At 51.1% G+C, this 14,723-nt stretch overlaps 1 protein-coding gene across 2 annotated transcripts; it reads right to left on the reverse strand.

The window, feature by feature from the left end:
- Positions 1-120: 120 nt before the first annotated feature.
- apc (APC regulator of WNT signaling pathway) lies at positions 121-14,711 on the reverse strand. Of its 2 annotated transcripts, none has more exons than XM_058056810.1 (17): positions 13,527-14,418; positions 11,183-11,338; positions 10,891-10,978; positions 10,622-10,826; positions 10,415-10,523; positions 9,435-9,548; positions 9,299-9,361; positions 9,185-9,235; positions 9,028-9,114; positions 8,749-8,926; positions 8,484-8,684; positions 8,313-8,408; positions 6,784-6,923; positions 6,634-6,711; positions 6,446-6,562; positions 6,152-6,366; positions 121-6,078 (listed from the first exon to the last, which is right to left on the reverse strand). In XM_058056810.1, the coding sequence occupies exons 1-17, from the start codon at positions 13,701-13,703 to the stop codon at positions 1,356-1,358; spliced, it is 6,798 nt and encodes a 2,265-aa protein (XP_057912793.1). In that variant the 5' UTR covers positions 13,704-14,418; the 3' UTR covers positions 121-1,355. The 2 variants fall into 2 exon arrangements, with proteins under 2 accessions (XP_057912793.1, XP_057912794.1); XM_058056811.1 differs by lacking the exon at positions 13,527-14,418 and adding an exon at positions 14,501-14,711 and having other exon boundaries at positions 125-6,078.
- Positions 14,712-14,723: the final 12 nt, after the last annotated feature.

Here is a 14,723-nt window from a genome sequence, read left to right on the forward strand (position 1 = left end):
CACCTTTGTTAGAATTAGACTTTTAAAACTACAATGAGCGCCAATAGTTCTTTTTTATTTTGTTTTTTGTCCCTTTTTTTACTCGGATCATAATCGTGATCAGTAATGAAAAGAAAAAAGTTAAACAATTCAAGTATCATCAGCAATATTGCCCTGTATTGGCACCACATCCATTTTATTTCAATAAATCTTTCCGTTTATTACATGTATTACATGTATATGTAAACAGTGTAAACACAATCATGTCAACAATATTTCAACAATTCATCAACAGTCTTATCAATATGTCTTCCAATTAAAGTTCTATTAATGAAGTTTTGTTTTTTTGGCTACTGGAGCAGCATATTAATGTTCATCCCCATGTTCCTTTCTGATAGATAAGATGAACATACACATATTTGTCTAACTCAGGTGGGGAGTGCTTTCTACCAGTCTTCCTTCGTTCTTGAACTTGAGTCATTCAGAAAGAGATTTAGGTCACCGTCGGTTTTCCGACTTGTATTAGCATTTGGAGTTTTTTTTCCATCATTTCAAGAGTGTCCTCCTCATTAATGGTGACAAAACGTTCCATTTCTAATATTCTGTTTGCTATTTTCCTTATTTGTCTTTCGCCTATTGTCAACCCCCAGCAGACAGCAGACGGCAGCAAAACAAAGGATGTGTACACGCCAGTGTGCTGTTCTCTGATTGGTTGTTTCACGGGACTCTATATTTGATCAGTATCACTGCCCTGTGCTTTGACACGGTATCATTTTGGCCTTTTCCGTGTCATTCATGGGGGGTTTCTAGGGTATAGGGCCAATTAATGCTTTAGTATGTGATAATTACAGGTTATCACATGGTTTGTCTGGTATCAGGCCCCCAAGTGCCAGTATCAGCTGAGACCGAAGATACTAGCACTGGGGGGGGCATGATACTGGGCCTGATACCAGACAAACCATGTAATAACCTATATGTATCGCCCAGCCCGGGTGAACAGTTAAAGTTGATTGATAGCATTTGAGTCCTTCTGACTGGACACAAGCTAGCTGCTAGTGGCTAACTGCTAGCAGCGAGCTGATCCAGTCCCAACAGGCGTATCCCAGAATGCATAGCGGAATGTAAATGAGGCAGGTGGGCGTTTTCAGCTAAAATGTTGACTTTATTCTTCCATACGTGTTGACAGTGGAAATGAAGGTTTACATTTAAATTAATAAGTTAGGTGTGGAAAAAAAAGCAGTAGCCAGAGTCCAGAATGAGCTTGGGGGGGGGGGGGGGGGTGGCAGGGCCATGCATGAAGTGGATAAGGGTGGAGCTAAGCGCTACACATTACAGTGGTAGTTGGCTGAAAGGGGGCGGGGCTAGCTTAAATACAGTCATACTGACGTCACGATGTACGAACCGCGCTCACCACTGCCGCCTCCGCTTTCACCCCCCCCTTTGGGTTCCCGTTTCTTGGTGACGGGGGTGGGGATGAGCGAGGGCCTTGTGGACGAGCCGGCAGTGGACGATGTGGCGGCGGCGGCAGCCGTCACGGCGACGTCAGGGTTGCCGCCCTTCCTGGGGCTTGGCGTGTAGTTGAAGGGGCTGACTCTGGCCGCCACGGCGCCACTGCGCTGCTGACCTCGCTGCTGCTGCTGCTGGCGTTCGGGCGGAGGCTTGTCATCCAGGCTCTCGCAGCTCTGACGCAAGTTGAGATTGGAGGAGGAAGACGAGGAGGATGAGGGAATTTTAGAGGGGCCGGGGCTGTGGATGACGGGTGGGGCGTTGGTGGTGGTGGGAGAGCGAGCTGAGCATGAGGAGGAAGATCGCGGGTTGTTGACGGGACAGTCTTCAAGACGCACCCACACTTCCTCTGAATTGTTGGCACTGTTGATGGCGTCACCCCCGGCGCTTTTGGCCCTCCGCCATGTTCCCTTGGACCTCACGCTGGCCTCCTCCTCGCTCCGCCCCTTCTCACTGGACTCCGAGGAGGCGGAGAGCACAGAGGATGAGCTTCCTGTGCGCTTCCACGTCCCCACGCGTGGCAACGAGGTGGAATGTTTGCCAACATTTGCGGTGCCGCCCTCGCGCTTCCAGGTGCCTGTGCGACTGAAACGTGACGATGTGGCATCATGAGGGCGTGACGGACTTTCTGAGTGGGAGCGGGTGGTGTCTGGCCTCCTGGACGTGGGCGGCGGACTAGACGGGGACTCAACAGGTGGCGCTGTTGCCGATTCTTCCAGCTTCCTCTTGAGGGTGGGGCTTGGTGCCTCCTTGATAAAGGTTGACTGACGGACGAGCGTGGGTTTTTCAGGCTCCGCCTTCTGCTTCTTGGCCACCGTGGCACCGCTGACCCTGGAAGCGGAATCGCTCTGTGGGATGCTGGCCCCGCCCCTTGCGGCCACCACGCTCTGTTTGGTGGCTTTGGAGGCATTGCCTGGAGACGTTGTGCGTGGAAGCTGGGACGGTCTTCCTACCTTCTGAGAAGAGCGTGATGGCGTGGAATCTCGGGAGGAGCTGCCTCCACGCTCGGCGCCGTCACCACTTCCTGGGGCTTTAGCAATGACAGCTGCTCTGGGTTTGCTCCGCCCCCTGGCTGCGAGCTCTGCCCTGGGTTTGCCAGTGATTGGACTCCTGTAAACTTTCTTCCCGCCCCTAACAGACTTCCCCTCCTCGTCTTCCTCCTTCTTCTTCGTGTCTGACGATGGCTTCACAATCTTGGCGCCTCTCTTCAGCTCCTCCCCCTCCTCCTCAGCAGTGTTTCTGCTGGGTGGCAGGCGGAAGGGCGAACCAACAGATTTGAGTGACAGCACGGAGTCAGAGTCTGATGATGCTTGGCGGGAAAGGGAAGAGGCGGCGGCAGCGGCGGCATTGAGGCTGCTAACTATGGAGTTGGCACCTTCTTGAATTGCCTTCCAATCGAATGACTCTGAGTCCGGGGAGGCGGGGCTTCTCGGCACCTGGGAAGTTTCCTCTTGAGCTAGAAGGTCCTGGTCTGCTTTGGGAGCGGGAAGCGGTGATGCAGCAGGCGGCGCTGCAGCAACAGCGGCGGCCTTCTTCTTCTTCTTGGGCATAGCGGAGCTGATGCACTCCTGCAGCAAGTCATCCTCAGAGTCGATGCTGAGCGAGCTGAGAGACGAGTTCCTGGAGAAGCAAACGGGCGTGTCCTCCACGTGGAAGGCTTTGGGGGTGTAGCCGCAAGCCGCCACTGGCCGGGTCTTGGCCTCTGCCGGGGCTTGAGGAAGAGGCGGAGCCCTTGTCACGTCCTGGTTTCCACCTTGTCGCTGGGGCGTGTTGTTGTTCTCTTGGTCGATGTCGCTCAGGGAGCTGAGGGAGGAGTTTCGGGAGAAGCAGACGGGCGTGTCCTCGATGGCAAACTTCTGCTTCTCATCCATGGCGGGCGGGTTGGCGGCAGCTTTGCTTTGAGGGAAGACAGCTGCCATCTGCTGCTTGTTCTTTTTGTCCTGCTCTTTCCTTTTCTTGTCTTCGTCCTTGTCGTCTTCATCAAAGTCCAGCGAGCTGAGCGAGTCATTGCGAGAGAAGCAACACGGCGTGCCCTCGATGGGCGTGTAGTGATGCGGCGAGTCGAAAGCAAAGCCCGGCTTGACTTTGGCGTACGCCACACGTTGGGGCATGGGCTTCACCGGTGACGTGGGCTTCTTCTTGTGCTGCTGGGGGCTGAAGAGGGGCGGGGCTGGAGGAGGGAGAGGAGGCGGGTTGGGCGGCGTTTGGGCCGGCTCGCCGTTGGAGGAGGCTCGGATGGGCTTCCTCGGTTTGGCTTTTGGCATGGCCGCGCTGATGCACTCGGCCAGAATGTCGTCGCCGTTCTCGCCCTCGGGAATTCCAGCGCGCCGTGTCTGGGAAGTGGTGGGCGGAGCCAAAGGTGCGTTGGTCTCTTCGTTGGGCGGTGAATCGATGGTAAGGTCGCTGAGTGACGTGGCGGTGGAAAAATTCAGCGGCGTTCCCTCCACACAGTAGACACGAGGCACCTCCTCCACTGCCAGCAGGTCCTTCCTCTGCTGTGATTGGCTGCGAGCAGGAGGGGGGAGGAGCTTGTAGACGGGAAGCTGGCTGGGCTTGCGTGGAGCAGCTTGTGGTGGTTTCTTTGGTTTCCGTGACGATTTGGGCATGGCCATATTAATACATGCCTCCAGGATCTGCGTATCATCGTCGTCGTCGTCGTCGTCGGACTCCTCCCTGATGTCCTTGCCGCCCTCGTCCTCCTCCTTCACACGCGCTGCCATGAAAGGCTCGTCAAGACTGAGCGCGCTCAAACTGGAGGCGTAGGAGAAGCCATGTGGCGTGCTCTCCGTAGCAAAGTGCAGTAGAACGTCAGCGCTGCCGTCGTCTGGCTCCTTGTCGCCAGCCTTTTCCTCCTTCGTGCTCCTCGGAGGAGGAGGCAGGGCCGCCAATGGGGGTGTTTTGGCGCGGCTCGGTGGCATTGTCTGTCCGGGACTGTCAGGCAGATCGCTGGGGCTGATCACGCCGCTGGGCATGCCGCTACACGGCTCGCTGGAGCGCACAGAGCTGGCGATGGACGACGTGGAGAAGCTGTCCAGGGAGCTGACCGACGTGCAGCGACTGAACATAAGCGGTGTCTCCTGAGCGTACGGTTGCTCCGGCGGGCTTTTGGGGGTCCTGGCGCCCGATGAAGTTAGCTGATGATGATGGGGATGGTGGTGGTGGCCGTGCCCGTGGTGATGGTGGTGTCCACGGCGTCCTCGTGTGGCGGGAACCTCAGATGCCGTCTGGCTCTCTACTTCCTTCTGCGGACGCATCCGCCGCTGCTGCTGCTGCTCGTCCTTCTCGCCAGCGCCCAGCGTGGCGTTTGCTCCTCCACTCTTCCTCCCCGTATCATCCGCATCCTCCTCCTCTTCCTCAGGAGACAAGGAGGACAGCGAGCTTCCTCCAGAGAAACAGATGGGCGTGTCCTCCACGCAGTAAGTCTGTGTGGACTCCTGGTTGCTCTTCGGCAACGAGCGGTTGGGGGCTTGAGAAGGTGGGCGGGGTTTACTGGCAGAGGAAGCAGGAGGTGGAGGTAGGGCGGGGTCGGCGGCATCTTGGGCTTCAAACAGAGTCTTGCGTGAGACATCGGCGTATTTCAAGCTGTAGTCAATTGGCTGCTCGGACGCGGAGTCGGCGCCATAGTTGGACGTCGCCGCGACATATCGTGAGGGTGGTGGCGGCGTCATGTGGGTGTTGTTGCTTCCCGATGCGGTGCCATCACTTCTCATCCTCGCCCTGCCCGCCTGTTCGTCATCGTCCTGGGCCTCGGGCCCGCCACGGTGGCTAGGACTCTGGCGCCCTGAATTCAGCTGTTCATCCGAGTACTTGAGACTGTAGTTGATGGGCGTGTCTAGCTCGGCGCCGTCATCGTCCGCCATGTGGTTAGCGCTGCGAATCTTGAGCGCCAGGTCAGCCGGGTACTTCCTGTAAACGCAGCACCTGTTGGCGCTGCTGTCGTCCGACGAGTACAGCGGTTCCGAAGAGGGTTTTGTCTTGCCGCGGTTGCCGTAGCCGTCTGCGCTGGTCACGCTGTTCAGGCTGTCGCTGGAGGCTCGCACGCTGACCGAGAAGACCGGCCGTACATACGTTGTGTCATCGCTGCTCCGCTTTGAGCCGTCAGCGTTTTTGGGACTGGATAGCACCGGCGTGTTAGTGTAGGAGCGTGGGGCACTCACCGCTCCGCCACTGCTGCCATTACAGCCCCGCCCCTTCCTGTGTGCCGCCTTGGGGCTGAGATTGTCAATGTTATCGAAGGTCTCTGACAGCTGCTGAGCATCCAGCTCCTTGAACAGTGCCTTCTGTTTGCGGGCGTGCAGTGACGGAGCCCCCGCCCCCGGTGAAACCACGCTGGCGTCCTTGTAGCGAGCTGGCCGATTGGCCATCAGATTGCGCAGGGCAGCGGCGCTCCCCATGGCTATCATCTTGTGTCGGGAATGGATAAGGTTGCGCAGCATGCCCACAGCGCCCAGCTCCCACAAGGCCTCCTGGTCCTTGGCGTCGCGTGCTGACAGGTTCCAGAGCGTTCCGCAGGCGTTGGACACGATGGTCAGGCTGTGGGACTTGAGGTGCTGCAGGAGCGTGGGCAGGCAGCTGTGTTCTCGCAGGGTGTGCCTGCCAGATCACACGCAGCGTTAGCATCACAGTGCACGGAGGTCAGTGCCACATGCCTGTCGAGGGCACGCACCTGTACACCTCGTTGGTGGCGATGAGGCTGGAGACGTTCCTCAGGATGCCGCCCCCGCTCTCGATTATGGCCAACGTGTTGGTGTGGCTGCGGTGCGTCAGCGTTCCCACCAGGAAGGCCAGAGCGCCGTCCACTGAACAGATGTCCGCCTTGTTCTCCGTGCAGTGCGCCGACAGATTCCACAGAGCGCTCAGTACAGACTTCAGCGTGGACTCCTGCCACGAGCAGAAAGAAGCGGCACATGAGCCACCTGGGCAGCAGAGAGCCACGACAGAGAGGAAATGTGGGACTCACCTTCTGAACCTCCAGGGCGCAGCCCATCAGCGCTCGCACACTGCCCACCTCACGCAGCGTCTTCTTACTGTTCACATCCGCTCGCCATGACAAGTTCCTCAGCACACTGGCAATCACCTGAATCGTGACGAAAATGTACGTCAATGCACTGACACCTCTCTGGCAATGGTGTCAATCAGAGAACACACCTGTTGCAGGTCTTCGCTCTCAGACTTCAGCTGGGTGACCATGGCCCGCATGCAGCCCTTCATGGAACACAGCGTGGCCTGATGGGGGAAGAGGGGGTGCTTTAGAGACACGGAGACAAGAAGAGTGAAGCATCGAAGCTCTCCACCGACCTTGTTGGCCACGTCTCCAAACGTCAGGTTGGTGAGCGCCATGCCGGCGTACCGTCGCAGTGTGACACTATAGTGATCCCCGCTGAGACCCAACATCTCACAGTCCACCTGCAGCAGCTCCGCCACCGCCTGAAGACCACCTGACAGCCATACTCGTAGTATTAATACACCACACATCATCCACTATTGATACTCCTAGTATTAATACACCACACATCATCCACTATTGATACTCTAGAGTGGGTAAATAAATATAATATTGACAGCCATAGTATTAATAGAGTAGATAAATAGATAACAGGGTATTGATAGCCATAGTATTAATAGGGTAGACAAATAAATAGATAATAGGGTATTGATAGCCAGAGTATTAATAGAGTAGATAAATAAATAGATAAATAAACAAACAACCACAGGCACCATCCTGGTTCGATTCCTGGTGGTTAGCTGCATGGGATGGACAGCAGGTGGAGTACAGGACAGTGATTACTGCTCCTCAATGTGGACAAGACCATAGCTGGTCATTGACTTCAGGAAGAAGGTGACTCCCATGGAACCCCCACCGTGCACGGCCAGGAGGTGGCAGTAGTGGACTAATACAAGTACTCGGGGTTCCACAGACTACTTCCTGAGGAAGCTTGACTGCAATGTGTGCGGCAAGCTTCTGGAGATCTTCTACCAGAGCCCTGTACTTTGTTGGGGTAGGATGGACAAACAACAGCTTATGTTCCCTCAGGCGGGGGCCTTGGAACAGTGAGGCCCACAAAGCGTTTGAATCCAGCCCGCCAGTTGCTTTTGAAGTATTTCAAGTTTTAACATAAAAGCTGGCAACATGACTTGCAAGTCTTATTCAGTAAAATTCCATTTCTTAGTTTGATGTGGTCCGATGTTTAATGTGCTCCTGAAAGAAGGGGCATGATAGTATGACACTTTTACAGATAAAATGAGACAAATAATTGCACATTGGTCATCCATGTATCGGCATGGTGGCTTGATGCTGCTACCACCCCAGGTAGCAGACATCATGAGGGCATTTAAGAAGTAAATAAAGTCCTGTTTGTGTGTTCCTTCGCGGCCCTTGGTGGGTAGAGATGTATAGAGAGGTGGGTTATTATGATGAATACAGTATGATATTATTATTGTGCTGGTTGTCAGATACTGGATTTAAACTTGCAGTTTTGACCCACGGCTCACTGATCACTGACGCCTAGTGGCTAATTTGGGATACTACATGGGCAATCGTGCCTTGGATTGGGATTTGGCTTCATAGAGGTCTTGTGGGTGTCCAGCTCTGGCAAAGAGCACAAGCAGCGTCTTTATGCTTGTTTGGAGCCAAGAATATATGCAAATATGTTTTACTAATGTTCAACTTGATGACACAGTTCGTGATTTTGGAGGCAGGGTGTAGCAAGAGATGACTGTATAGCATATGAATAGCAAAAGCAAATCATGCGTCACAGAATAATGGCTGTATTTTCAAAATAAAAATTGCAGCTATTAGATTAGTGATTGGAATGCGAGTGGCTCACCGAGCTCGTTCATGGCGTGTCGATGTTCCTCATCAAAGGACAGTTTCATGAGGACGCATGCGGCGGGACAGATCTGGTGGTCGACGGGCGATGGCACTGCACACAGGTAGGAGCATGCAGGTGAGACCTTATTTTGGCTGCGCCAAGCACGTACGAGCTCACGGCGCTCACTGGGGTTGTCTTCTTGGTCCACGCCCCTCTCATGGTTCTCCTGCCAGGTCCAGCAGGCCTCGCAGTAATGACGCACTTGCTCCAGCAGGTGGAGCACTCGGATCTCCCGCCGCCCCCTTTTATCATCCGGCTGACTGTGGACGATATTGTGCAGCGCCGCGGATGCTCGTGCACGAGCCTCTTTGCTGCCGCGGGAGTTACCTTGGCAACGGCAACAAGAGGAAGTGAGCAGGTAGCTTCCTGTGACCAAGGCCATGATTCTTACCTAGCAACAGGGAATCCTTGTCGTTGCCATGCAGGAGCTGTATGAGCAATGGAAGACAGCCCGACTGGCGCATGGCGATACACGAGTCCTGAGAGCTGGACATGGCAAGCAGTGTGCGGGACATATCGTCTTTGTCATGAGTCCCCAGCATGGACAGAAGGCTGTACACCATCTCCACCTGCAGTGACATGCACCTTTTTGAAAACCTGACACCCTTCAATTGGACACCAGCAGCTAACATACAGAGCGAGGGGACTGTTAGCAGGCAGAAGTCCTCACCTTCGTTCCCAAGTGGCTGGTGATTCGCCGAGGCACAGAGTAGGGGGTCTCATTGGCCGGCTCGTGGTCCAAGCGTGTGCTGGTGTTCTGCATACAAACAAGACACTGGCATTGGTCGGGTGGCGGTCCACTTCTCTTTAAACCACGGGTGACTCACCTGAGCATCTCCCAGGACACCACCATCGTTGGAGCCCTGTGACGTCTCCACCTGGACACAAACAATGGATCAGTACCAGCCACCTGGGGCATCAGCTGGCGGGGGCCACGCTACCTGGAGTCGAGCTCCCAGTTTCTGGATGTCTTTCTCAATCTGGTGAATACGCGACGTGCGAGCCTGTAAACAGACAAGCGGAATGAGGCCGTGGCCAGTGGCGCCAACGTGTCACAGACACGGACACGAGTCCAACCTCAGCTCTTCTCTCCATGTCCTGACGGGAGCCCAACTGCTCCTCCATGGCCGAGTGGATCTGACGAGCCTCAAACTCCAGCTGACGACGACTCATGTCCGTCTGCAGCGTGAACTGACAATGCACACACACAATGAGTATGAATATACAATGAAAACAATATAACATGACACTTAAGGGAGAGTATTAGGGCATTTAACATCGCATCTCTCAAAAGATGGATGCAGCTGTTCATTCCCACGTCCGCCATTATCTAAGACTATTACAGCGTTTTAACGGCGTCTAGGTTGCATCTGTGCGAAATAAACTAGGATAAATGCAGCTGTTCATTCCCACGTCCGCAATTATCTGAGACTATTACAGCGTTTTTGAAGTCTAGTAACGTGACGTGATGTTTTGATTATTTCTTCAGCCCCCCTACTTCACTAAGTAGTAAATATGACTCACTGATATTAGTAAGATGTCTTCATGAATAATACTTTCAAGCCAATGTAGCCAGTGGCAGTTTACAGTCTTTCCTTGGTATCAGTGTGTATACAGTCCTTACATTGACAGTGTTACTAATGTAAATAACTTCCAGATTTGTATTTGCCATCTGTTTCTTTGCATTATTAATTCATTTTTGGCTATTATACATATTTATGTTCATGTACAGTATTATATCCTGGTTATGCTAACGCTCTTATTTCATATATGGGCCCATCAGCCGATTCAGATATGCTTTTTTTTCCCAGTCCCAAATATCGGTGGGGCTCTAATGCCCACTATGGTGGTGTACACTTGGCTTGTGTACACCAAAATGTGATTAATTAGCCAATGAGACGGCTTGTGTTGTGTGAGACAGCCATGATGCATTCTTTTCAGCCAAGGAGGTCTATGGTCCTCCTTGGAAGAGAAAGACCACTGGATGATTGTTTTTAGCAGAAAAATGAGGAGTCTAGTAATCTTGCCAAGAAATATGGTGTGGAGAAAGAAGTTACATTTTCAGTCAGTGGGAGGCTGTCAATCCTCTTGGTCAGATTCAGCAGTTGAGCGTAGTACCATCCCTTTTCCTTCTCTTCCTTCTCCAGCTCAGCCAATAGCAGAGCTCTGTCAGCAGCCACAGCCAATCACAGAGCAGGTCAATTAGCATTGGTACAATAGGATGATGCAGTAGCATTGGTGACATCCTGCTGCTAGAGCACTACCTCTCCTTCTCCAGCTCCTCCAGGCAGCGCTCGTGGCTGTCTCTGGATGCACACAGCAGCCCTCTCCTGGGAACCAGCACAGCAGAACCAGCAGAACCAGCAGAACCTCCGGCCGCTCCACCAGAAGAGGCCAGGCTGGAAGAGGAGGAGGGCAGCACAGGAGGCCTCTGCCTGGCCATAAAACCTGCAGAGTCCAGGCTCATCTCTGCAGAAGAGTGAATGTTAGATACTAGCCTGTGTGTGTGTGTGTGTGTGTGTGTGGTCTTCACCTTTCAGTCTCACTATGAGCTCCAGCTGAGAGCCAGACGCCTCCCCAGACTCTTCTTCTATGGTGCCCTGTAGCTGTTTCAGGACTTCCTGTTCAGGAGGGAGAGGAAGGTGACTTCCTGTTAACACTTAGACTTCATACCCGTCTCTATTGTTAACACTTACATACACGCCTCTATTGTTAACACTTACATACACGTCTTACATATGGATATGGCTGATGTGGTTATGTAGAGATGTAATTGCTGATGAGAGTGAGGTTGTGTTCTGTGCTGGAGGAGATATCTAACCAACCTTCATGTTGGATGCCTCTGTCTCCAGTTTGCTCAGGTGATTGGAGTTGTCCTGCAGCTCCTGTCGTAGGTTGGAGTTCTCCATCTTCAGCACCTCCACCTGCCTCAGTAGTTGGTCGTACGATGCCGCCGCCATGTTGGACCGCTGGCGTATGACCTGGGGACGGTAGAGTTCTTCAATTGAAAACATCAGGATGCATGACAGGGGGAGGAAATAAAAAGGTTTGAACGCGTACACTGCTGCCACAACCCCTACAGCAAGCCACAGAGATTATCTCCCTGCTGGCGTTTATCTCCATCTTCCTTTCTAAATAGCTGCTAAGTTCTGAATGGGGTTGGATGACATTTTCAGGACTGGGAAATGGGAGGAACTGGTGACATTTTGGGGCTGATCCAGATCCAGGTTTTTTTCCCCAAGGATTCTTTGACGTTGCCAGATAGGACAATTTAGGCCATTTGTGCATATATCTCCCCGTTAAATGCTCACAACGCTGGGAAACAAAACATAGGACCACTTTCCAACTGGATGCACACCATATGACAGACTGGTCCAGACCTGAATATCTACAACTAGAGGAGACAGGATTCACCATCACCATGCTGGTAGATAGAAGACTACCTGTGGTATCACCATACTGGTAGATAGAAGACTACCTGTGGTATCACCATACTGGTCGATAGAAGACTACCTGTGGTACCTAGGGTTAACAATAAAGACGTGTATGAAGTCTACGTGTTAACAATAGAGACGTGTATAAAAGTGTTAACAATAGAGACGTGTGTATAAGCGTTAACAATACATAGAGACGGGTATGAATTCTAGGTGTTAACAATAGAGACGGGTATAAAGTCTAAGTGTTAACAATAGAGACAGGTATAGAAGTGTTAACAATACAGACGGGTATGGAAGTGTTAACAATAGAGACGTGTATGAAGTCTAAGGTTAACAATAGAGACGTGTATATAAGTGTTAACAATAAAGACGGGTATGAAGTCTAAGTGTTAACAATAGAGACGTGCATAAAAGTGTTAACAATAGAGACGTGTATAGAAGTGTTAACAATAGAGACGTGTATATAAGTGTTAACAATAGAGACGGGTATGAAGTCTATGTGTTAACAATAGAGACGGGTATATAAGTGTTAACAATAGAGACGGGTATGAAGTCTATGTGTTAACAATAGAGACGGGTATATAAGTGTTAACAATAGAGACGGGTATATAAGTGTTAACAATAGAGACGGGTATATAAGTGTTAACAATAGAGACGGGTATATAAGTGTTAACAATAAAGACGGGTATGAAGTCTATGTGTTAAAAATAGAGACGTGTATATAAGGGTTAACAATAGAGACGTGTATGAAGTCTAAGTGTTAACAATAGAGACGGGTATATAAGTGTTAACAATAGAGATGGGTATGAAGTCTAAGGGTTAACAATAGAGACGGGTATATAAGTGTTAACAATAGAGATGGGTATGAAGTCTAAGGGTTAACAATAGAGACGGGTATATAAGTGTTAACAATAGAGATGGGTATGAAGTGTAAGTGTTAACAATAGAGATGGGTATGAAGTCTAAGGGTTAACAATAGAGACGGGTATATAAGTGTTAACAATAGAGACAAAGAAAAAGAAGGAAAAGCAAGATGGATGTGAAACAGGAAAGACGTTAACAGGAAAGATGAAGGTTATGTACAAAAGGAGATGGTGTACTACACACTACTGATGCAGTAACCAATAGTATTGGTACTATCAGCAATATGATAGACTCGTACTAGTACACATTATTGATGCAGTAACCAACAGTACTAGTGTACTATCAGCGATATGAAAGCTAGAGTTGTACTAGTAGACAATACTGATGCAGTAACCGTATACTATGACTGTACTATCAGCGATATGACAGGTAGAGTTGTACTACACAGTACCGACACAGTAACCAATAGTACTCTTGTACCATCAGCCATACGACCGGTAGAGTTGTACTATATAGTACTAGTACTTGGTACATATTTTCATCAGAGCAAGGTGAAATAGCTTATTCTCCTTTTCATCTCCACCATCATCATCCTCTCCATCCTTCATTAGTGGTCGGCCATTTTCTCACCCACCCCCCACCCCACCCTTCTTGCTCCTCCATGGCTTCCTGAGTCTCAGAGAACATTTGGAGCGGAGAGAGATGGCCGCCGAGAAGACAATGGCAGGAGGCCACCTCTTCCTCCATCGCCACCTCCCCCGCTTCCTCCTCCTCACCCATCCTCCCGCCATGCGCTGGAGAACAAAGACACGCACACAGACGCAGGAACGCCGGGAGAGAAGAATAAAGACAGAAAATGGCAGCTCACCCCATCGCTGTCGCCTCCATCACCTCCTCTGCTCTGTCTGACAGAAGCATCAGCTGGGCCGCACGCCGGCCAATCAGGACACCCGCTCACTGGGGGGAGGGAGGGGCTTCCCCCCACCGCTTCTCCCAGCATGCTTTGCCTGAGCTGCAGCAGCAGACTGTTACTGATATCTGACATCTTATTGTTGTTGCATGTTGCCAGAGGCCAGGCTGACGTGATCCATGATAGCGACTCATCCTCCACGTTATTCCACTTCCATCTATCAGGAACACAAGCTCACTTCCTTTCCGTCTGCCACCATCCTCGTGAATGACCAACACCACCTAGCACCCCCAACCCTGCATATACATACACAGTATACACAGTATACACAGTATACACCATCAGTGTTGCTGCCCATGCTGCACCCTGCTATAATCTGCTGTAATCCTGTACAACTGTAAATATATTTGCACCCTCAATATAACCCTAATACTGTACTACTATATCATTATGTGCTTCTTATGAACTTCACCTCTTATTGACATACATCATATGATGTTCTATTGTAATAACACAGAAATATTTAGTAGACAATAAAAGATGTATGTATGCATGTATGGTAACATGTAGCATATATTCAACACTATATTAAATATCTTTCCAAACAGAGGAAGAGAAAGTCCAAAGACCGTTAGGCTCCATGCAGGGACGTGGAAGCAAGAGAAGTGTTATTTGTGAGCAATGCAATGGAACGTAAAAAGTCTCAGTTCTGATGCTAACCGCTGGCTAGCTAACTGCAATCTGCCACTGGGCCACTCAAGGCCAAAAACACAATAATTGTCTACTAAACAAACTTTTAGTTCCACATTTAGTTCCAAGTGGAAGCAACCGGACTACACGGTCTGGCTCTCCGAACCCACAAGAACACCAACAGTCCGACCAAAACAAACACTTAGCTGGCAGCTACGCTAACGAGCCATGGAGCTTTTTACCTCGTCTCTTTTAGAAAAGCATCAGAGTCCTCCTCACTTGTGACACGTCGGCGACCGATGCAAAAAGAACAAAACCGAGCGAAGCAGCAGCGACATTTCACGTCGTTCTTCTTCTCCAAACAAGGCCAATTCAACTTCCAACTAACAACTTTTAACTCGGCAAACGCTCCGCCATCTTGTTGCTCCGTGCGTGGACGCGTGCGCGGAGCGAGAGGAAAAAAAA

The sequence above is a fragment of the Doryrhamphus excisus genome, chromosome 19 (assembly GCF_030265055.1).
Source record: "Doryrhamphus excisus isolate RoL2022-K1 chromosome 19, RoL_Dexc_1.0, whole genome shotgun sequence".
Taxonomy (NCBI): Eukaryota; Metazoa; Chordata; class Actinopteri; order Syngnathiformes; family Syngnathidae; genus Doryrhamphus; species Doryrhamphus excisus.

Bases quoted from the DNA above. Each gene is read 5' to 3' on its own strand.
- apc (XM_058056810.1), bottom strand. From the start codon at position 13,703: ATGTCAGATATCAGTAACAGTCTGCTGCTGCAGCTCAGGCAAAGCATG. The intron at 8,685-8,748 runs GTAAGAATCATG...GCCGTTGCCAAG, and splicing joins CAAGGATTCCCTGTTGCTAG to GTAACTCCCGCGGCAGCAAA. The intron at 6,079-6,151 runs GTGCGTGCCCTC...GTGATCTGGCAG, and splicing joins GCCACCAACGAGGTGTACAG to GCACACCCTGCGAGAACACA.